At 40.5% G+C, this 25,225-nt stretch overlaps 1 protein-coding gene across 5 annotated transcripts in view; it reads left to right on the plus strand.

Moving 5' to 3' along the window:
• LOC139759964 (uncharacterized) overlaps nucleotides 1-25,225 on the plus strand; it is a 117,168-nt gene that overhangs the window by 35,702 nt on the left and 56,241 nt on the right. For 4 of the 5 annotated variants that reach the window (XM_071682669.1, XM_071682671.1, XM_071682670.1 and 1 more), the window contains one exon: nucleotides 12,816-13,047. The exons of the other annotated variant lie outside the window; for it this stretch is intronic. In XM_071682669.1, the coding sequence (XP_071538770.1) occupies nucleotides 12,816-13,047 (232 nt within the window). The remainder of the gene's footprint in view (nucleotides 1-12,815; nucleotides 13,048-25,225) is intronic. 5 annotated transcript variants of the gene reach the window in all.

Raw genomic sequence — 25,225 nt, forward strand, 5'->3', positions numbered from 1 at the left:
TAGTAACCTTTGCTCAGGTCTAAAATTCTGCAATTTTTTTTTTTTTTTTTCCGCTATCTCCCGCGTTTGTGAGGTAGCACAAGGAAACAGACGAAAGAAATGGCCCAACCCACCCCCACACACATGTATATGCATACACGTCCACACACGCAAATATACATACCTACACAGCTTTCCATGGTTTACCCCAGACGCCCCACACGCCCTGATCCAATCCACCGACAGCATGCCAACCCTGGTATACCACATCGATCCAATTCACTCTATTCCTTGCCTTCCTTTCACCCTCCTGCATGTTCAGGCCCCGATCACACAAAATCTTTTTCACTCCATCTTTCCACCTCCAATTTGGTCTCCCACTTCTCCTCGTTCCCTCCACCTCCGACACATATATCCTCTTGGTCAATCTTTCCTCACTCATTCTCTCCATGTGCCCAAACCATTTCAAAACATCCTCTTCTGCTCTTTCAACCACGCTCTTTTTATTTCCACACATCTCTCTTACCCTTCCGTTACTTACTCGATCAAACCACCTCACACCACACATTGTCCTCAAACATCTCATTTCCAGCACATCCACCCTCCTGTGCACAACTCTATCCATAGCCCACGCCTCGCAACCATACAACATTGTTGGAACCACTATTCCTTCAAACATACCCATTTTTGCTTTCCGAGATAATGTTCTTGACTTCCACACATTCTTCAAGGCTCCCAGGATTTTCACCCCCTCCCCCACCCTATGATCCACTTCCGCTTCCATGGTTCCATCCGCTGCCAGATCCACTCCCAGATATCTAAAACACTTTACCACCTCCAGTTTTTCTCCATTCAAACTTACCTCCCATACAACATTGTTGGAACCACTATTCCTTCAAACATACCCATTTTTGCTTTCCGAGATAATGTTCTCGACTTCCACACATTCTTCAAGGCTCCCAGGATTTTCGCCCCCTCCCCCACCCTATGATCCACTTCCGCTTCCATGGTTCCATCCGCTGCAGATTTATGAGCATTTATGTAAAGAAGGCAATGTAGATGAGCCAGGGCCCATTCAAGCAAGTAAATGATATGTTTATTCAATGTCAGAAACCACATAATGTGAAAGTTGTGGGAGAGTCCACCAGAGCTGACCACAAAGCTTCTGTATACATCCAATTTTTCTTTTTATGTTGATTAGTTCACTATATGTGATTTCTCTTTGTGTGAGGTTTTTGCAAAACATAACTCATGCATAAAGTAAGATATGTGGCATTAAAAATTTTTTTAACTACTCTATTGCCGTTTCCCGTGTCAGCAAGGTAGTATCAGGAACAGTTGATAGAAGGATGCATTCGCTCACATTCACTCTTTAACTGTCATATGTAATGCATGAAAATCATGGCTCTTCATCCACAACCTGGCCCAACAGACCTTTCAGTGGTTTACCTAGCCGCTTCACATGGCTTGGTTCAGTTCATTGACACTGTGTTGACCCTTGTATACCACGTTGTTCCATTTCACTGCATCCTGTGCATGCCTTTCACCCTCCTGCATGTTCAGGCCCTGAACACATAGAATCTTCCTGACTCCATCCTTACATCTCCAATTTGGTCTCCCCCCTTCTTCATGTTCCCTCCACTTCTGACACATATATCTTTTTTGTCAACCTCTCTTCACTCTTTCTCTCCATATGTCCAAACCATTTCAGCACACCCTCTTCAGCTCTCAACCACACTCGTTTTATTAGTTGATTGGTCAAACCACCTTGCACCACATGTTATCCTCCTTCGCTATTTGACCCCTTCATTTTAGATTTCACAAAACTTTGTGTAGCAGTGGTCCATACTCTTTGTCAACCTCTCTTCACTCATTTTCTCCATATGGCCAAACCATTTCAGCACACCCTCATCAGCTCTCTCAACCACACTCATTTTATTAGTTAATTGATTAAACCACCTCGCACCACATGTTATCCTCCTCCGCTATTTGACCCCTTCATTTTAGATTTCACAAAACTTTATGTAGCAGTGGTCCATTCTCTTATTATAGAACTGTTTCTCCTAGTATTTTCAAATAGTGTGTATAATTTTGTATTTGTACCATATGGGGATAAGAGTTTTACCCTTGTGGGGACCCATCTCATGATTATTTTCTACAGTCATACAGCTTTTTAGATTGATGTATGCTGTGTGGATTTACTATGTCTTCATTGATTTTGTTTTATTCATCCATCACTTTTTTACTATAAAAGTACTTAGAATTTTTCATAAGTTTCTTGTTTACTTTCATATTATGTCCGTAGGTTGCTCTATTCCTTCATCTTTCAAAGAACTGCTCTGTCTGTAATAAATCTGTCTTGATATAAAGGTTTTGATCAGGTCAGCTCTCATTCTTCTCTCCTCAATGGTGGCCAGTTTTAAGGCCTCTAGCTTTTCTTTGTAAATCAAGCCCTCTTAATTCCAGTATCATCTTTGTTGTTCTTCTCTGAACCTTCTGTATTAAGTCTTTTGTGCTTTATATGTGGCAGCCAAACTTGAGAAGCATTATCTAGTTTTGGCTTTTAAGAAGTGAACAGCTTGGTGAATATTTCCTTATCCCTGTTTTTGGCCCTGAGAGCTCACTGCTTGTGTCCCTCCACCACTGGCTAGACCATGCATCACATGATTGCTGTGTTGCCATTGGCAACTCAAGGGTGGGCAGTTTTGATAACTCTTTCTTTTCCTACACTTCAAAGCTCTGGAACTCTCTACCCTATCGTGTCTTTCTTAATAACTGTGAACTGGTCCATTTTAAAGGACAGGTTTTTCACTTCCTTCAAAGTTCATAAATCTTTTCCCTTGTTTCATCTTTTTCCTTATCACTGACCTTTATCATTCATTTATAGCCTGGCCTTAATGTGGTTTTTTGTCCATGACTAGAGCCTCTAATGTTAAAAAGAAAAAAAAATATAATATGAGCATTTGCTGGCAGACACATGTTATCTTTATCTATTTAAGGTGGGACTCTGGCAACAGGAAAATGACAGTGTTGACTCCCAGGTCTTTCGTACACACCGATTCCTGCAGCTGAGTTCTTACTAGATGATAATCATATCAACCCATCCTCATTACTTCACATTTACTGGGTTGAACTTCATCATAGATAAAGCAGACCAACTTTTAAGTCTGTCAAGGTTCCCTTGTAAGGTAATGCAATCTTCCATGCTCTTCACTATCCTCATGACTTACACTATATGCAAGCATATTCAGGTTGGAGTCCACACCTTCTGGCAAGTTAAGTTGGAGTCCATACCTTCTGGGAAGTCAGATGAAGTGCATACCTTCTGACAAGTCATAGATATAGAAGGGTAATGATCCCAGAACAGAACCATGTGGCACATCACTTGTGACCCTAATCCATTTTGAGAAGTTTTTTTCTGACAAGCTTCCCTTGTTCCCCTTCCTCTTAGATAATCTTAAATCCATTGAAAAAGTCATCCCCCTTCTCCTGCTTACTGACCCAGCTTCTTGATCACCTTCCCATGTGGAAGAGTCCGATTTAGCCATTTAGATACAATCCATCCAGACTTCTCTTTTTGTCCAATACTGAGCTTGTGCTCATAAAAATCCAAGAGGTTTGTTTTGCATGACCTTTCCCTGAGCCCAGTTTTTCTCTTTCTTAGATAGTTTTTCCTTTGCTTTCTTAGATAGTTTTTCCTTTGTTGGAAATCGTCATTTATACTCTCTGATTCCCTTTTCCATTACCTTACAAACCACTCTTATCAGGGAGACAGGTCTGTAGTTCAGCATCTTCCATTCTCCTTTCTTCTTGATATGTATGTGGTTTGCCTTACATTCCATGCCCTTGGCACACTACTTTTTTCCAGTGTCATAAATAACATTTAAATGCTTTGTCGAGCGTGTCTGCACACATATTTAGAATATATGAAGAAATTTACTAAGACCATTAGCCTTATTAGGGTCAATACCTTGTAGTCTTTTATTCAAATCCTCTGTAGATATTTTAATGCTTTCTATGACCTTCACAATTCATTTCAGTGGTGTTGAGGCTAGAGTTCCTTATGCTGTCAACACACTTTTGAACTTGTCGTATACATTCTTGCATGTCTTTACATTATTGTCTTTAAGCCTTCCCCCCAGTGAATCCCTTTGTCTGATTAGGTGCTCTTTAACAGGCACTTTGTCTGGTGAATTTTTGGAAAAGTTTGGATTATCCCTTGCCTTGCCCACAATTTCTTTTCAGAGTTTCTTGTTTCTTCCTTATTTCTCTTGCTATGCTCATTTCTTGCTGTCTTATACCACATAAATGCTGACTAGTTGTAGTGCCATACATATCTTCCTTACAACTCATTGCAAAGCTTCTTTGAATGTTGACATCTTTTATTGAACCACTCCTCCCTCTCTCAATTTTCCCTTTGTATCTGGGGATAGTGGCACCCAGCTTACATTAAATTTCACAGGACCCTCCACCACAGTGCTCTGGTTCTTGGCTACTGATTTCCATATCCCAATTTATGTTACCTTAGAAATTGTTAAGCTCTTTGTGGCTTCCATGAGTCTGGTCTCATTTCTGCTCTCTTAATATCCTCATATACTACACAATCAAACTTAAGCTTTACATGATCTCTTTTATTTATTGGAATATCATATATGATGTTATCTATATCCATGTGAAAATAAGATCCAGTGATGGTAGTGTATCAGTCCCTCTCATCCTTATGTGTTCGTATGCATGCTGGCAAAGGAAATTTTCCTCTATATACTCTTAAGAACTCATGTCTCCATGACTCTGTCACCATAAGAAACCATATTTCCCCAGTCTGTCTTTCTATAATTGAAATCCCATATTATGAGTATTTTACCATATCTGAGAAGTGCATGTTATACTGCTTCATGTACTGTCCTGATTGTTCCTTCATTGCTGTCATTTTCTGTTCATTCTCAGTCATTACCCTTCCAGTTATGCTCTGTCTGAATGGGCCATCTACAAATATACCCTGAAGCGTAAAGTTATCTTTTATTAGGAAGGCCAATCCTTTTTGAAATTTTATGGAACATTATATAACATCAACACTGTTATGCACTTCTTTTCTTCTGTTACCCTTTCCATTATCTATTTCCTGCTAGAGCTGTGAGAGGGTTCTTTGGAGACTGACAACTTCATGGTTCTTGCTGGGATGAGGATCAGGGAGAAGTTGAGGTATGGTGTAAGGAAGGATGGTGGGGTAAAAGTTTTGGTATGCGAGAAAATGAATCAGAAAAAATGCCAGGAGGAGCGTGGTTTCAGAAGTGGTAGAGGGTGTGTGGATCAGGTGTTTGCTTTGGAGAATGCATGTGAGAAAGACTTAGAAAAACAGATGGATTTGTATGTAGCATTTATGGATCTGGAGAAGGCATGTGATAAATTTGATAGAGATGCTCTGTGGAAGGTATTAAGAGTATATGGTGTGGGAGGTAAGTTGCTAGAAGCAGTGAAAAGTTTTTATCGAGGATGTAAGGCATGTGTACGAGTAGGAAGAGAGGACAGTGATTGGTTCTCAGTGAATGTTGGTTTGTGACAAGGATGCGTGATGCCTCCATGGTTGTTTAATTTGTTTGTGAATGGGGTTGTTAGGTAGGTGAATGCAAGAGTTTTGGAAAGAGGGACAAGTATGCAGTCTGTTGTAGATGAGAGGGGTTGGGAAGTGAGTCAGTTGTTGTTCGCTGATGCTACAGTGCTGGTGGCTAATTCGGGTGAGAAACTGCAGAAACTGGTGAATGAGTTTGGTAAAGTGTGTGAAGGAAGAAAGCTGAGAGTAAACGTGAATAAGAGCAAGGTTATTAGGTTCAGTTGGGTTGAGGGACAAGTCAGTTGGGAGTTAAGTTTGAATGGAGAAAAACTGGAGGAAGTAAAGTGTTTTAGATATCTGGGAGTGGATTTGGCAGCAGATGGAACCATGGAAGTGGAAGTGAGTCACAGGATGGGGGACGGGGCAAAGGTTCTGGGAGCATTGAAGAATGTGTGGAAGGCGAGAATGTTATCTTGGAGAGCAAAAATGGGTATGTTTGAAGGAATAGTGGTTCTAACAATGTTATATGATTGTGAAGATTGTGAGGCATAGGCTATAGATAGGGAGGAGGATGGATGTGTTGGAAATTAAATGCTTGAGGACAATATGTAGTGTGAGGTGGTTTGGTTGAATAAGTAAGGAAAGGGTAAGAGAGATGTGTGGTGATAAAAAGAGTGTGGTTGAGAGAGCAGAAGAGGGTGCATGGAAATGGTTTGGTCACATGGAGAGAATGAGTGAGGAAAGATTGCCAAAGAGGATATATGTGTCAGAGGTGGAGGGAACAAGGAGAAGTGGGAGACCAAATTGGAGGTGGAAAGATGGAGTGAAAAAGATTTTGAGCGATTGGGGCCTGAACATACAGGAGGGTGAAAGGCGCGCAAGGAATAGAGTGAATTGGAAAGATTTGGTATACTGGGATCGACGTGCTGTCAATGGATTGAACCAGGGCATGTGAAGTGTCTGGGGTAAACCATGGAAAGTTTTGTGTGGCCTGGATGTGGAAAGGGAGCTGTGTTTTCGCTGAATGTAGGTTTGCAGCAGGGGTGTGTGATATCTCCATGGTTGTTTAATTTGTTTGTGGATGGGGTTGTTAGGGAGGTGAATGCAACAGTTTTGGAAAGAGGGGCAAGTATGCAGTCTGTTGTGGATGAGAGAGCTTGGGAAGTGAGTCAGTTGTTGTTCGCTGATGATACAGCGCTGGTGGCTGATTCATGTGAGAAACTGCAGAAGCTGATGACTGAGTTTGGTAAAGTATGTGAAAGAAGAAAGTTAAGAGTAAATGTGAATAAGAGCAAGGTTATTAGGTACAGTAGGGTTGAGGGTCAAGTCAATTGGGAGGTAAGTTTGAATGGAGAAAAACTGGAGGAAGTGAAGTGTTTTAGATATCTGGGAGTGGATCTGGCAGCAGATGGTACCATGGAAGCGGAAGTGAATCATAGGGTGGGGGAGGGGGCGAAAATCCTGGGAGCCTTGAAGAATGTGTGGAAGTCGAGAACATTATCTTGGGAAGCAAAAATGGGTATGTTTGAAGGAATAGTGGTTCCAACAATGTTGTATGGTTGCGAGGCATGGGCTATGGATAGAGTTGTGTGCAGGAGGATGGATGTGCTGGAAATGAGATGTTTGAGGACAATGTGTGGTGTGAGGTGGTTTGATCGAGTAGGTAATGTCAGGGTAAGAGAGATGTGTGGAAATAAAAAGAGCGTGGTTGAGAGAGCAGAAGAGGGTGTTTTGAAATGGTTTGGGCACATGGAGAGAATGAGTGAGGAAAGATTGACCAAGAGGATATATGTGTCAGAGGTGGAGGGAACGAGGCGAAGTGGGAGACCAAATTGGAGGTGGAAAGATGGAGTGAAAAAGATTTTGTGTGATCGGGGCCTGAACATGCAGGAGGGTGAAAGGCGGGCAAGGAATAGAGTGAATTGGATCGATGTGGTATACCAGGGGTCGACGTGCTGTCAGTGGATTGAATCAGGGCATGTGAAGTGTCTGGGGTAAACCATGGAAAGCTGTGTGGGGCCTGGATGTGGAAGGGGAGCTGTGGTTTCGGGCATTATTGCATGACAGCTGGAGACTGAGTGTGAACGAATGAGGCCTTTGTTGTCTTTTCCTAGCACTACCCCGCACACATGAGGAGGGAGGGGGATGATATTCCATGTGTGGCGAGGTGGCGATGGAAATGAATAAAGGCAGACAGTGTGAATTTTGTGCATGGTTATATATGTATGTGTCTGTGTGTGTATATATATGTGTACATTGAGATGCATAGGTATGTATATTTGCGTGTGTGGACGTGTGTGTATATACATGTGTATGGGGGTGGGTTGGGCCATTTCTTTCGTCTGTTTCCTTGCGCTACCTCGCAAACGTGGGAGACAGTGACAAAGCAAAATAAATAAAATAAATATAAATATATATATATATATGTGTATTATTATTATTATTATTATTATTATTATTATTATTATTGTTGTTATCATATTATTATTATTATACTTTGTCGCTGTCTCCCGCATTAGCGAGGTAGCGCATGGAAACAGACGAAAGAATGGCCCAACCCACCCACAAACACATGTATATACATACACGTCCACACACGCACATATACATATCTATACGTCTCAACGTATACATACATATATACACATATCCATATATACACATGTACATGATTCACAAAAAACCTTATATAGAAGGTTCAGAGAAGAACATATATACACATGTACATAATTCATACTGTATGCCCTTATTCATTTCCGTCGCCACCCTGCCACACATGAAATGACAACCCCCTCCCCACACATGTGCACGAGGTAGCGCTAGGAAAAGACACTCAGTCTCTAGCTGTCATGTATAATGCACCGAAACCACAGCTCCCTTTCCACATCCAGGCCCCACAAAACTTTCCATGGTTTACCCGAGATGCTTCACATGCCCTGGTTCAATCCATTGACAGCACGTCGACCCCGGTATACCACATCATTCCAATTCACTCTATTCCTTGCACACCTTTCACCCTCCTGCATGTTCAGGCCCCAATCAATCAGAATCTTTTTCACTCTATCTTTCCACCTCCAATTTGGTCTCACACTTCATGTTCCCTCCACCTCTGACACACATATCCTCTTGGTTAATCTTTCCTCACTCATTCTCTCCATGTGACCAAACCATTTCAAAACACCCTCTTCTGCTCTCTCAACCACACTCTTTTTATTACCACACATCTCTCATACCCTTACATTACTTACTCGATCAAACCACCTCACACCACATATTGTCCTCAAACATTTCATTTCCAGCACATTCACCTTGCTCTGCACAACTCTATCTATAGCCCACACCTTGCAGCCATATAATATTGTTGGAACCACTATTCCTTCAAACATACCCATTTTTGCTCTCCTAGATAACGTTCTTGACTTCCACACATTTTTCAACACTCTCAGAACTTTCGCCCCCTCCCCCACCCTGTGATTCACTTCCGCTTCCATGGTTCCATCCGCTGCCAAATCCACTCCCAGATATCTAAAACACTTCACTCCCTCCAGTTTTTCTCCATTTAAACTTACCTCCCAGTTGACTTGTCCCTCAACCCTACTGTACCTAATAACCTTGCTCTTATTTACATTTACTTTCAGCTTTCATCTTTCTGCAGTTTCTCACCCGAATCAGCCACCAGCGCTGTGTCATCAGTGAACAACAACTGACTCACTTCCCAAGCTCTCTCATCCATAACAGACTGCATACTTGCCCCTCTTTCCAAAACTCTTGCATCCATCTCCCTAACAACCCCATCCATAAGCAAATTAAACAACCATGGAGACATCACGCACCCCTGCTGCAAACCAACATTCACTGAGAACCAATCACTTTCCTCTCTTCTTACTCGTACACATTCCTTACATCCTTGATGAAAACTTTTCACTGCTTCTAACGACTTGCCTCCCACACCATATATTCTTAATACCTTCCACAGAGCATCTCTATCAACTCTTATCATATGCCTTCTCCAGATCCATAAATGCTACATGCAAATCCATTTGCTTTTCTAAGTATTTCTCACATACATTCTTCAAAGCAAACACCTGATCCACACATCCTCTGTCACTTCTGAAACCACACTGCTCTTCCCCAGTCTGATGTTCTGTACATGCCTTTATCCTCTGAATCAATGCCCTCCCATATAATTTCCCAGGAATACTCAACAGACTTATACCTCTGTAATTTGAGCACTCATCTTTATCCCCTTTGCCTTTGTACAGTGGCACTATGCAAGCATTCCGCCAATCCTCAGGCACCTCACCATGAGTCATACATACATTAAATAACCTTACCAATCAGTCAACAATACAGTCACCCCCTTTTTTAATAAATTCCACTGCAATACCATCCAAACCCACTGCCTTGCCGGCTTTCATCTTCCGCAAAGCTTTTACTACCTCTTCTCTGTTTACCAAATCATTTTCCCTAACCCTCTCACTTTGCACACCACCTCGACGAAAACACCCTATATCTGCCACTCTCTCATCAAACACATTCGACAAACCTTCAAAATATTCACTCCATCTCCTTCTCACATCACCACTACTTGTTATCACCTCTCCATTAGCCCCTTCACTGAAGTTCCCATTTGTTCCCTTGTCTTATATGGGGAGTGCTCATCCTCCTCGAAGGCTCAGATTGGGATGTCTGAATGTGTATGGATGTAACCAAGATGAGAAAAAAGGAGAGATAGGTAGTATCTTTGAGGAAAGGAACCTGGATGTTTTGGGTCTGAGTGAAACGAATCTCAAGGGTAAAGGGGAAGAGTGGTTTGGAAATGTTTTAAGAGTAAAGTTAGGGGTTGGTGAGATGGACAACAGCAAGGGAAGGAGTAGCACTACTCCTGAAGCAGGAGTGGTGGGAGTATGTTATAGAGTGTAAGAAAGTAAACTCTAGATTGATATGGGTAAAACTAAAAGTGGATGGAGAGAGATGGATGATTATAGGTGCCTATGCACCTGTGCATGAGAAGAAAGATCATGAGAGGCAAGTGTTTTGGGAGCAGCTGAGTGAGTGTGTTAGTAGTTTTGATGCATGAGACTGGGTTATAGTGATGGGTGATTTGAATGCAAAGGTGAGTAATGTTGCAGTTAAGGGAATAATTGGTGTACATGGGGTGTTCAGTGTTGGAAATGGTGAAGAGCTTGTAGATTTATGTGCTGAAAAAGGACTGGTGATTGGGAATACCTGGTTTAAAAAGAGAGATATACATAAGTATACGTATGTAAGTAGGAGAGATGGCCAGAGAGCGTTATTGGATTACATGTTAATTGATAGGCGCATAAAAGAGATACTTTTGTATGTTAATGTGCTGATTATTATCTTGTGGAGGCGAAGGTGAAGATATGTAGAGGTTTTCAGAAAAAAGAGAGAATGTTGGGATGAAGAAAGTGGTGAGAGTAAGTGAGCTTGGGAAGGAGACTTATGTGAAGAAGTACCAGGAGAGACTGAGTGCAGAATGGAAAAAGGTGAGAGCAAATGATGAAAGGGGAATGGGGGAGGAATGGGATGTGTTTAGGGAAGCAGTGATGGCATATGCAAAAGATGCTTGTGGCATGAGAAGCATGGGAGGTGGGCAGATTAGAAGGAGGTAGGGAGGGAAAATTATTTGAAGTATGCAAATTGGGATATTCAATGGAAGAGCGAATATGGTTAGAAGTGATGAGAGAGGAAAGGACAAAGCTCTGAAGAACGCTGCTGGGATAGGAGGGGGAAATTGCTTCATCATTAACTGCTACAGTGGAATGGCCAGAGAGGAAGCTGTACATGGAACAGAGATAAGCAGAAAAATATCTAGAAGTGTTAATGGCTACAAATTTTTTTTTTTCAAAATTTCTGATAGAGGAGGAGCAGAGTGAAGAGCCCCTTTGGATTTGGCAGAGCAAAATCTGTACTGATAATGAGAAAGAAGGGGAAAGGATTTTAAGTGTTTAAGGAAGTGAGAGGAAAGAAGAGTTTTGAAAACATTAGAAATAGTAGAAGTGAGAGCAATTGGGTGATAACGTGATTAGAGCTTGCTTCTAAGTGGAAGGAAAAGTGAATTCTTGGACAAAGGCAAAATAGCCAAGCAAGGATTGGAACTATCCCAGGAGCAAACTCTGTTGGGACTTGAGGAGGAGTGCCACTTGGGCCATATGCCATGTCCACCTGGAGCTGGGAGAGCACTTGAAAAAGGTTGTGATAGAAGAATATAAGAGATGGCACAGGTTCATTGGGAGGAATTGGAGGCAGAGGATTAGAAGCAGAATGATCCAAAGTTGAATGAGAAGAAAATAAAGAACCAAAAAGAGTTGCTTTATCAGTTGGAGAGTTAGCTATAAATTTATGTCAGAAGAGAGAAGGAAATGTTTAAATGCAGAGGTTAATGGAGGTGTTTTTGGTTTAGAACCAGAATGATTTTTCAGCAGAGGTAATTGTCCGATTAGCATCCTTTCCTTTTTAAAGGTAAGCTTACCTCTACAAAAAACAGTTTTGCAGTGATTCTGAGCACTAATGAGAGCAGTCAGTTTCAGGGGGGAGGGAAGAGTTTCATGGCCTAGAACACTGTGTCCCAGATTTGATAGGCTTCATAGGAGGAGCAGTCAAACCATGACATAGGCGGAGGACGTTGTGGTGGAAAATTGGATGTATAACTCTGTCCCAGCCAAGATAACATCTGCTGTGTATTCCACACACATGAGACATCTCAGGGAAAGTTTTAAAGAAACTACATGGGAAGCTACACAGGGATGACTGCTGAGATCTCCCAAAGTTGATGAATTGGCATTTTGTGGGTGGGCATGCTGAGGTAGAAGAGATAGAAATAAGATTGTGATCAGAGTACTTAAAGGGGGCAGAGATGGCAACTGTAGTGGGGAAAGTTCAGAAGTAAAAAAGAGATTGGTTTTGTTGGAAATGTGGTCATGACAATTGAGAACTCGTACTAGATATTTGATTATCTGTTCCACATTATTAAGGAAGGAAGGAGAAAAGTCTTTGGCTCCTCTGGGATCATCCCAGGTAGAGCCTAACCAATCCTTTTTGTGTACATTGAAATCTCCTCCATAGAGGATTTCAGTTCCTGGACATGAAGATATTTAATATTAACTTTATATTCTGTATTTCATTAAAGTAGTATGTCAAGAGTAGTTAAACTCTTGGCACGGAGTGTTTTTAAGTGTTAAAAGATTTACATTAACCCTTATTGCTAAGATTGTATCATGGGCACATTCTAATAACAGTGAATGTTGATATTGATTTATAGGCATGGTGGCCTGAGCTCCAGCAACCAAATGGTAACCCCATGGAATGTTAGTGTAGTTCCATTGGTAGGTGCTGGGACTAGAGGTCGTGGAAGTTTTGTATCCCCTACTGGAGGACGTGGTGGAAGTCTCGTAGGAGAGGGTGGAGGAGGAACCTCCATTAGTCACTTCAATCAAATGGGAAACCCTGAATCAAATATTCCTTTGAATAATATGGGTGTAATGCTGCCTACAGTAAGTGAATTAAGATATTTGATCTTCATTCATTTTTTTGTCCATCCCTCTTTTCTCTTTCTGTCCAAATTGTTAACATGGGTTCTCTTGAATTATTGATATTATCACTGTGTAATGTGGATGATACACTGATGATTAGTTAAGTGAAGTGTCCTACTTAAGAGTCAGGAGGAAAGTGAATTTATTTGTTTTCTAGTATGATTGAGTGTGTTGTCAACAGATGAGACATTAGATCTGGAGTTCCCAGCATTTTCAAAGTGACAAGTGCTAAATTATTTTTTAGGATATTAAGTGAACACTATGCTTGCACATTTTACGACCACAAACAAACAAAAAAGTAAAGTTGTTATAAGTAGATATCATTGCATTTGAAAAGTAAACAGAACTAATGTATTAAGTTCATTTTGATAGATACTTGTAAAACAAAAGGAAAATCTATGAAATGGTTTAATAACAACTGCTTCTCTTTTTCAAAAATTATCTAAAAAGAGCACAATCTGACTGTCCAAGAGCACAGCAGTACTTGCAAGCAACAGGTTGGGAACCCCTCCTTTAGGAGAATTGCTCACTAATTTTAGTACCGTTATTGGAACCTGACTGCATGCAGTACATATACTGATGCTTAAGGCATTTGTCTTGGACTTTTTTTGGATGCTGCATCACAGGCAAAACCTTCCACATATTCCAGTTGTGGTGATCTCACTGCATCTGTTGAAATACTAAGCTTATTCTAACCATGCTGTGAAGTTCACCTACAGATGCATCAGCAAATCCTGAGCCATCCTTACCTGGCTAGCAATAGAACTGACTCATGAGAGCTCACTGCTGCATGAACAGCAAGTGTTTTTTAGCATAACGTATTTATGTAATGATAAGGTGAAAAGGACGCCATGAATTGAGGCAAGTGGAGGCTCCATGAAACAATCTTTTTTCAAGGATTTTCATGGGTCTTTGCTGTTGATTATTTCAGTGCACCAATATTTGCATATCCACAAAGGTTACCAGGTATGGGGTAAATACAATGTGAGCACAAAAATCAGGATTTTTAAAATTCAAGAACTCCCTCATTCTAATGAAATTTCAAAATTTCTAAGAATCTTTATAATTAAGTTCCCAAATTTCTTATTTTTTGAGTAAAAAGATAAAGCTAAAGGGTTCTAGAATGTTCAAAGTGTTTTTTTTTTTTTTAATTGTATTTGACTGCTCCTGTAATTACCTTCTTGTCATGAAGTATTTGTAGTGCACTGGGAGGGAGTTTCAAACTCATGGGGCTCCATTTCGTCAACATTCTGTATCATACTTTTTACATTTCTGTATGCTGGCTGCATTAACTATTTTAAGTAATTTTATTTCATACATCCACCGCTTATATAAGCTATACTATATAAGTACTTTTTCACTTCTCCCATAACAAATAACTTGCATAATTTCATGTTATTTCCTTATATTGTGTAGTCCCTACACCTCTCAAAAACTGTCATTTTTGTCTCCAGTATGTTAAAAAATTGAAGATTCTCTTTTCCAAGGTCCACAAATTTAAGGCCCCTTGCCTTTCCCAGTAACTCACATCTCTTAATTCTCATATCATCTTTGTTGATCTTCTCTGGACCTTTTGTATTATTTCTGTTCCTCTGTAGATGAAGTGACCAGACTTGAGAAGCATATTCTAGTTTTGGTCTTAAGTATGTCGTTACCCATGTGGTTGCTGAGTCATTGTCTTCTCTCTGGTCTGTCCCAAGAGTATGAGTGATTCTTTAGCATATCTGTTGCAGAAATAGGGTTGAACCTATCAGCCCTCAGTATTCCCATTCACACAATGTTGGGCCTTTCCCACCCTTCACTAACCACTCAACCATGGTGGTGGTAGCAGCTTGCCTCAGCCGATTAGAGACTGCCTCAAAAATGTCATTGGCTCCCTCACTTTTGGCTGATCAGCAGCTTAGAATTCTTCATGATCACACAATAATGTGATTTTCAGCTACCATTTTCGCTTTTGCCATCCCAAGAATCAGTATTCTTTTCTTTATCTCTATTATTTTTATTGTTTAGTTCATTAAGTGAATGGTGTACTGTATGTGTACTTTGGTCAGTGTTTTAGATTACTTAGTTACATTTTAATTTTCATGTTCACCATATCTTGTGCTAGTGTGGTAGTGACAGCAACAGATGAAGACATAGCCCCATTCACTCACATCCACTCTGTAGCTGTCATGTATAATGTGCCATAACCAGAGCTGCCTACAGGCCCCACAGACCATTCCGTGGTTCCCCTAGCTGCACCAATCTAGCCCTACCTATGTTGTACTTCTGACCCATTCTGTTCACATCCTTTCTCCCAAAGAACATACAAATGTACTTATGAGACACTACTCAAAAATCAGCCATAAACCATCCTCTCGTATAAACAGAAAAGTCATGAAAAGCTTACACAAAATCCATCCTGAAACATCTGCCCACCCATGCTCCACTTACACTGATGTGAATAATGCTATTACAACCTTAAGGAACTCTCTTGTAACAGGTCCTGGCAACATATCAAGCTTGCACATAAATCATGTTTCCCCAGTTGCAGTCCAAGTTTTGACATAACAACTACTGGCTACACAACATAATCCTTAATGACCTCTGGCCACACAACAAAATTCCTAACATCTGAAAACTTGCCAACATTATTCTACGTAAAACTCTCCAAAGCTCACAACTGCCCCTTCTCCTACCACCAATTAACCTTTCTGTCGTTAGTATCCGAACTCTGTGAAAAACTGATCCACAACAGAATCAAACAAAACATTCCACTCTCTCCCGCTCAGCTTGGCTTCAGACCCAACCACTCCATTGCCACACTGCACACTGATCTCTCACAACATATCCAGAATAGCTTCACCTAACCTCATTCCTCTTCCCACTCAAAACTATTGGCAATAGACATAAAAAGAATGGCATATGATTCAGTCACCCAACATTTCCTCCAACTAAAGGTACATGACACCACCCTCCACAAGTGACAAAAAGTGGTTGGCTAAATTCATGGCCTGCCTCTGTGGCTGTCACTCACAATGGCCTCACTTCTAAAGCACTTAACATCTGAAGTGGAGTTCACCAAGGAGCACTTCTTTCTCCAACTCTCTTCAATCTTTTCCTACCTGACCTCTAGCACCTTCCAGCAAACCATGACATGAAGGTCCTTTCATGTGCAGATGACCTCACAGTCACATCACAACACCCTATCACCACAGTAGCAACAACAAACAATGAATACTGCATTGTAAGATTAGAACAGTGGCTCACCAAAAGCAGGATGTTTAGGGGTGAGGTTGGTTTGTGGTTTATTTTTAAGTGTTGTCTTATGAGCATGTTTATATGTTCTTTGGGAGGAGAGATTTTATTGGAGTGAAATGCACCAAAACCACAGCTCCCTTTACACATCCAGGCCCCAAAGATGTCACATACTGATTTTTCCCCTCCCAGATAATTATCTCTCTTTCCACTTATTCTTCATTGCTCCCAGAATCTTTGGTGCCTCCCCACCGTATTACTCACCTCTGCTTCCATGGATCCATTTACTGCCAAGTCCACTCCCAGAAATCTAAACCAATAAATTTCCTCCAAATTTTCTTCTCAGACTTACATTCCACTTGTCTTGTCCTTCAACCCTGTTGACCCTAATAACCTTGCTTATATTCTCATTTACTCTCAAATTTCTCCTTTCACCATTTCTTCCAAACTCAATCACCAACTTCTGCTGTTTCCCTCTCGAATCAGCCACCAGTGCTGTATCATCAACAAAGAGCAACTGACTCATTTCCTAGGCCCTTTCATCCCCAGCAGACTGGATGCTAACCCCTCTCTCCAAGACTTGCATTTACCTCCCACACCACCCCATCCATAAACAAATTAAAACAATCATGGTGACATCATGAACTCTTACCCACAGACCAGCCTTCATTGGGAACCATTTACACTCATCTTTTCCTATTCGTACATATGCTTTACACCCTTGGTAAAAACTTCTCACTGCTTCTAGCAGCTTACCTCCCACACCATATATTCTTAAGACCTTGCACAAAGCATCACTATCAGCCCTATCATATGCCTTCTCCAGATCCATGAATGCTGCATACAAATCCATCTGTTTATTTAAGAATTTCTCACAAATTCTTCAGAGCAAATACCTGATTCACACATCCTCTTCTACTTCTGTTTCTCTCCAATCTGATGCTTTGTACACACCTTCACCCTCTCAGTCAGTACCATTGCATATCATTTTCTAGATGTATTCAACAAAGTTATGCCTCTGTAGTTTGAACACTTACCTTTATCCCCTTTTCCTTTATACAAAAGGCACTATACATGCATTCCTCCAGTCCTCAGGCACTTCACCATTATCCATGCATACATTGAATATCCTTACCATCCAGTCAACAACACAGTCACCCCTCTTAATAAATTCAAATGCAATACCATGTAATCCTGCCACCTTACCAGATTTCATCTTTCGCAAGGCTTTCACCACCACTTCTCTCTTAACCAAACCACTCTCCCTGACTCTTTCACTTCCCATACTACCCTGATCAAAACACCCTGTATATGCCACTCATCAAACACATTCTATAATCCTTCAAGATAATCACTCCATCACTACCTGTTATCACTTCCTGTTTTGTTCCCTTTTCCAATGTCCTCATTTGTTCTCTTCTCTTTCGTACAGTATTTGCCTCCTTCTGAAACATTTTTTTATTCTCCCTAAAGTTTTATGATAGTCTCTCACCCTAACTCCTGCACCTTCTTCTTAACCTCCTTCCACTTTTTCTCAAGCAACTCCTAGTCATTTGCACTCCTTCCTTGTAAGTACTTCTCTAATGCTTCTGTTCTCTTTCACAAGCAACTTTACTTCTTCATCCCACTACTCACTACCCTTTCTGAACTGCCCATCTTCCACCTTTCACATGCCAAATGCATCTCTTGCACATGCCATCTTTGCTTCCCTGAATACCTCCTATTTCTCACCCACTCCCTTCACTTGATTTGATCTCACCTTTTGCCATTCTACACTCAATCTCTCCTGGTATTTCTTCACACATTTTTCCGTTCCAAACTCACTTACTCACACCACTCTCTTGTCCCTGACATTTTCTACTCTTTTTTGAAAACCCCTACAAATTTTCACCCTTGCTTTCAAGATAGTGATCAGACATCTTACCAGCTGCCTCTCTCGATACATTTACATCCAAAAGTCTCTCTTTTACACGCCTGTCAATTAGCACGTAATCTAATAATGCCAGTTGACCATCTCTCCTACTCTCATACATATACTTGTGTATATCTGTCTTTTTAAACCCGATATTCCCAATCGCCATTTTTTTTTTCAGTACACAACTCCACAAGCTCTTCATTTCCATTCATAACACTGAATACCCCATCTGCACCAATTATACCCTCGACTGCTACATTACTTACCTTTGCATTTAAATCACCTCTCACTAATATACTCACTCAGTTCATACTATGTCTCCTTCCAGAGCATTTTCTTATCCTCCCTAAAGTTTGCTTATACTTGCTAACCCCATCTCTCATGGTTTAAGCCCCTTTCATTCCCTCTTTGGACCCCCCCCCCCCCCCACACACACACACACACACACACACACACACACACACACACACACACACACACACACACACACACACACACACTACTTCCCTGTAAATAATACCTATACACCTCCCTTTTCTTGTTTACTAGGAACCTACTCATCCCACTACTCTCTGCTCTTTATCAGCTGTCCACCTCTCACCTTCCACATGCCTTACACTTCCCTAGACACCTTTCATTCCTCATGCACTACCTTAGCTTCATTAGCTCTCACCTTTTGTCAGTCTTCACTCAGTCTCCTGTTATCGCTTCTCACAATCCTCTTTTCCAGGTGCACTAATTTTTGCAATCTCTTCCCACTTGTATCTTATTTTTATTATTGTATATATATATATCCCAGGACCCTTCGAATGGGTTTACTACAGTTTTTAACGCAGTGCCACAATCAGCTCCACAGACGTGATGAACTTTCTTCAAGTTAGAAGTTCCTTAACAGAATTGCTCGCCTTTCCTCCATAGATGATGATACATCTTTGCTACAGAGTTCTGCCTTCAAGAGGTGGCACCAAGGACATGATGCAATTCTGGAGACCCTTCTGGTGCACCTCAGCGAAAAATTATTTTGTCTTCAACCAATATGTGATGAGTGACTTTTGGATCATATTCCTGCTCTAGAGGAATTTATTTTACCCAGCTACTGTGTTGAGTGCAGTATCAAGCTTACTCTGTCTGCTTTATCAGACTGTAGGTATACCCAGACATTTTTCACCTCTGCGGGATGATGCCCCTCTCATCTTCCAACAACTGATACAAGCTGGTGATGTTAATCCAAGCTCTGGACCACCAAAGTACAACTGCTAACAGTGCTAAATCTTCATCAAAAAGTGTTACTCCATTACATGGTCCACATGGCTTCAGTGGTACCACTCGCACTGCATGTCATCCCTGTCCTTAACCCTTTAAATAAATGCACAAATATTATGAACATTTTGTTACCACACACACACACACACACACACACACACACACACACACACACACACACACACAAAGAAAAGATGAAAGAACATACAAAAGAATATTTTTCGAAACAATATGTATCATATATTGAAGAAAATACTCTATAAGATAGTATGCTTTCCTCTCTATATTGATGTAGGAGGATGTTGTAGGGTGTATTGGGTACCTTGAGTGCTGGTACAGATCTTTTTATTTCTTCAAGTTTATGGTACTTGTGGGATTATTGTAAGTGTGATTTTGTTCTTAAGTACACATATCACATTATGTACTGCATTGCATTTTACTAGGCAATATTTCACACTGCATATGAATCATTACCCTTTTTTTTTGCATATTTTATGTATTTTTTACATCCTAATGCATTATTTATGTATTTCCTTATATACACAACATTGTTTATGTGAATAGATAAAAGATAACATTATTTTCATAAAGAATCTGAACAATGTGAAAAATTTCCCCTTAATGTGAAAATAACATTATAGTTAGTGGGTAAATCCAGATTCCTATTATAGTGATTTAGTTAGATTTTCTTTGATGACTTATGGATTACTGATTCATATTATTTTTCCAGCTTCATTATTAGGTTATCAGTAACATCACTGGATAAGATGTGGAGTCATGCATCAGCTGGGTATTTGAATGAGGCATAAAGGTCTCGAGCCAAAAATCTGGCTCAGTGCACCTTGCTGTGTCCTACCAGATACCTGGCCAGGTGCAATGAAAGGGTCAAATGGCTGCTCAGAGCTCTGAACTTGTAGCAACCATTATGGGCAGAAACACTGAAAGCACCCTTTCATACTCTTATGCTCAGCACAGTTGCCCAACTAACGACAGCCCAATATACACAACCCCCTTCTCACAAACAAACCACACCTCTCCACAGAACCTCAACCTCAAATTAAACATCATACAAGTTATTGACATTGGCACCAAAAACAAACACAGGAGTATACTCATCCTGCTCCAAGAACTCAACATGCACATGCATCATCCAAGAAACATTGCTTTTACCCAGATTCACCCTTCTACCTCTGTACAGTTACACTACCCTAAGACAAAGCAGACAAGAACTCATAACTCTTGTTCACAACATCATCCAATTTGCTGACTCCACTTCATTTTTGAAACAGATTTCAGAAGTGACATCACCTTGTGGTACAACCCATAAGAATAGACCTACACAGCATTTACAACGTTATCAATACCTACATACCTTCCAAACCACTTGCCCTCTTGGATACACTCCTCAGCTTTGGAACATATAGCAGCCAGTCTTACCAGACATTACCTTGAGAAGACCAGCAATGCTCACAAGGATGACTTGGAGCATTCTTCATAAACCATCCTGTGACCATTTACATATTCTGGTAAGACTGTCTGGCTCACCCAACCCATTCAGACACCTAAAGAATTATTTGAATTACTGGAAAGAAGATTGGTCATCTTTCACACAGTACATAAATCCAGGCTTCATATCTTTACTGGAGATAATTTTTAAACCCAATATCATATAATTTTGCATTTCCATCTCCTACTAAGCCAGCAAGAAGCACATACAGCAAGGACTTAGAAAGCAGTATAATTCAGACTTTCCCCACAAGTTGCAGACTACATAAAATAATCTTGCTGGTACAGAACCATTCACTATCAAGAGAGGCCTTAGAAGTGATCCAATCTCTAAACAACACCCTCCCTTACACCCTGAAAATCTTACCTTAGCACCATCAACCACAAATCCTACAGCAACCAACTGTAGGGAACAAAATAGATGCTTTTCAAATCCAAACCAACTACATCATTTTCCCCAAACACCATACAAAGATGCTTTTAAAACACTACTCAAAAATCAGCCTCAGACTTACTGTGTCCTTGAACAGAAAAGCCATGAAAAACCTACGTAAAATCCATTGTTACACAACTGCTGACCCATCCTTCACACAGTAAAATGCTTGGGCCCCTTTGCAATTCAAGCACTTATTGATATCACTCCATGTTATGCATTAAAGCTCTAGACACCTGGAATTTGCCAGTGTAGTATCCAATTTGAAACCATCCAAGCTACCCAAATTTTCCTCCTCATAGTGCCCTATATACTCCTATCTTCAGTATCCAGGCTCTGAAAAATTTATCCATAATAGAATTAAACAAAATATCCCACTCTCATCTACACAACATAGTTTTAGTCCAAATCGCTCCAAGACCTCAGTACAAACAGACCTCACACAACACATCCTGGTGTCATAAATCAAATTCAGCTCCCCTTCTCCATGGTATTAGTGGCTGAATGTAGACATTTGCAAAACATCTGACACTGTCCCAGATGTATCCTCACATAAAAGATACTTGACACCATCCTCAAGAACAGTGACTAAAAGTGGTTAGGCAACTTCATAGTAGGATCCCAAGCCAAAGCAATTTATATAGGCTTCACCTGAAAGATCCTAAAGCTCAACAATTGAGTTCTCTTAGGAGCTGTTCTGTCTCCAACTCTTCAGTCTCTTCGTGCTTGACCTTCTCTTATCTTTTTGCAGACAACAGTGTGAAGGCCTTCTCATGCGCAGACAATCTCACTTACATCACAGTACCATACATGCAGGAAGAAGCATGCTACATGTCACATTTGGTGCCCTTGTTTAAGTGAAACAGAGTGTTTGCAACTCCCAGATGAACATGAATCTAACCTGCACCTTCCTGTCACCTTGAATAGGTGTTAGGTGTTTGCTTCTGCTCAACAACACTCCAACTATTCTGGGCATTATATGTGACATACATGACAGTCACTCCCTACATCACAAACGTTATTGCAAAAGCAACAGTCAAACTAAACATCCTCAAAAAACTTACTTGTACCAAATTTGGGGAAGAAAAAGAATTCCTCGATATCCCTTACAAGTTTTGCTTCGCCCAAAACTATACCTCACCTATCTGGTCAAAAAACCCTATCAAAATCAAATGTAACAAAGCTGGAGACCACAAAAAGCAGAACACTTAGAACAATCACTGACAGCCTAGCCACCACAAACACTCAAAATCTACACAGTGAAACCAAGGTTCTTGCTGTGGAATCCCACCTTCAACATGCTGAGCACTCATATTCATGCAACAGCACTTGATCTTTTTCTTCCAAACCACTCCATAACTAACCAGCATCCCCAAAGTAGAAGTAAAATCTGATCCTTTTTGCACACTTCAGAACCTTAACTTGCAAATTCTCCATCCCAAACAAATACAGAAATGACAAAATATGTACACACCAAAATGCCCTGACAAACACTAAACAACTGTCCTTTCAACTGTCCAGCCAGGCATACACCCGTCAGAAACTACACTCAGTAGACATATACGTGTTACTCTTTCCTCTGTTCATTCAGGACACCACCCAGCATTTCATTGAAGACATTGAATACTTAATGCTCACTTGTCCTGTTTCCTCCCCATAGACACACAACATCACTTCTCTTTATGACCTTCAATCCACCCTGTTGAATGTGATTGGCTTCCTGAGCACTCTGGGAGCCCAATAGAAGACCTTGCTATGCTGTGAGGGGAAATTAGACATTAAATGATAAATAAGCTTGACCCCATATTCTTTTTAAGCATCAATTAGCATCTATGTTGAAATTTTGAAAATTTTTCTAGTAAGATTTAAAATTCATTCTCTTAATAGATCTGTTTTCTGTCTAAAATGTTTAGATTAGTTCTTCATCTTTTTGTTTTCCACTAACCCTTGTACTAAATTTTTTGATTGCCTCTTTGGAAACTACATTTTGTTTTGGTTAATTGGCTCCCATAGTGGCCCAGCAGTATTTTTCATTTCCAAGTGCATCATCTAGTATACTATCAGAAGGATTAATATTTTGCTGCTTATTACTTTCATCTTCATTCCATTCAATTGGAAGTTAAATGCAATAAAGAGATTTTTTGTATGGCTTCTGGCCAGTGCATATGAATGATGGTGATATGTGTTCAAAGGAAACTGAGTGTGTTGGTTTATTTCTGTGAAATGTGTTTTTATGTACAGGAACGGCTTCATCTTATTATTCCAATCATTTGTTTGTTATTGGAGTTCCTTATATATTTTTCTTCTTCTATTACTATTACTCTTAAATTTAGGTGGTGTGGATTCCTGCCATGAGTTGAATTTTACGCATACTATAGGCTCAATTGACTGGCCATAGATGGCTACTCAAACAAAGGATGACTCACTGAAGCTGCTTGAAAGCCTCAGCAATCCTTCAGTGACCACTAAGGTGGAATTGCACCTTTTCGAGGGACTCACTGCATCTGTAGCACCCATTGTTGCCTGTAGCACCCTCCAGTGCATCCATGCCACCCAAACATTTGATAAGTCAATCCATTAAATTATGTTTTTCCAAATGAATAAATAGATGAATAAATGAATGAATAGATAAATAAATGTGTCAGAGGTGGAGGGAACAAGGAGAAGTGGGAAACCAAATTGGAGGTGGAGGGATGAAGTGAAAAAGATTTTGAGTGATCGGGGCCTTGAACATACAGGAGGGTGAGTGGCGTGCAAGGAATAGAGTGAAGTTAATGATGTGGTATACCAGGGTCGATGCGCTGTCAGTGGACCAAACCAGGGGATGTGAAGTGTCTGGGGTACATCATAGAAAGGGTCTGTGGGGCCTGGGTGTGGATAGGGGCCTGTGGTTTTGCTGCATTACACATGACAGCTAGAGTTTGAGTGGATGTGGTCTTTTTTTGTCTGTTTCATGGCGCTGTCTCATTGATGCAGGGGGTGGCGATTTTGTTTCCTGTGAGGCAGGAATGGATGAAGGCAAGTAAGTATGAATAAATACATGTGTATATTATTTGCATTTATATATATTATAAATTATTACATGACAGCTAGAGACTGAGTGTGAAGGAATGTAGCCTTTTGTTGTCTTTTCCTAGCACTACCTTGCGCACATGAGGGGGGAGAGGGTTGTTATTTCATGTGTGGCGGGGTGGCGATGGGAATGAATAAAGGCAGACAGTATGTATTATGTACATGTGTATATATGTATATGTCTGTGTGTGTATATATATGTATACGTTGAGATGTATAGGTATGTATATTTGCGTGTGTGGACGTGCAGGTATATACATGTGTATGTGGGTGGGTTAGGCCATTCTTTCGTCTGTTTCCTTGTGCATCTTCGCTAACGCGGGAGACAGCGACAAAGCAAATAAAGTAAATAAATGAATATAATTGCTGTTTCCTGCATCAGGAAACAGATGGAGAATGGCCCATTCACTCATGATAAATAAATAAAGGCAGACAGTATGAATTATGTAAATGTATATATATATGTATATGTCTGTGTGTGTATATATATGTCTACATTGAGATGTATAGGTATGTATATTTGCGTGTGTGGACGTGTATGTATATACATGTGTATGGGGGTGGGTTGGGCCATTTCTTTCGTCTGTTTCCTTGCGCTACCTCGCAAAAGCGGGAGACAGCGACAAAGCAAAATAAATAAATAAATAAATATATATATATATATATATATATATATATATATATATATATATTATCCCTGGGGATAGGGGAGA

This window comes from Panulirus ornatus, chromosome 34 (genome assembly GCF_036320965.1).
Source record: "Panulirus ornatus isolate Po-2019 chromosome 34, ASM3632096v1, whole genome shotgun sequence".
Classification (NCBI taxonomy): domain Eukaryota; kingdom Metazoa; phylum Arthropoda; class Malacostraca; order Decapoda; family Palinuridae; genus Panulirus; species Panulirus ornatus.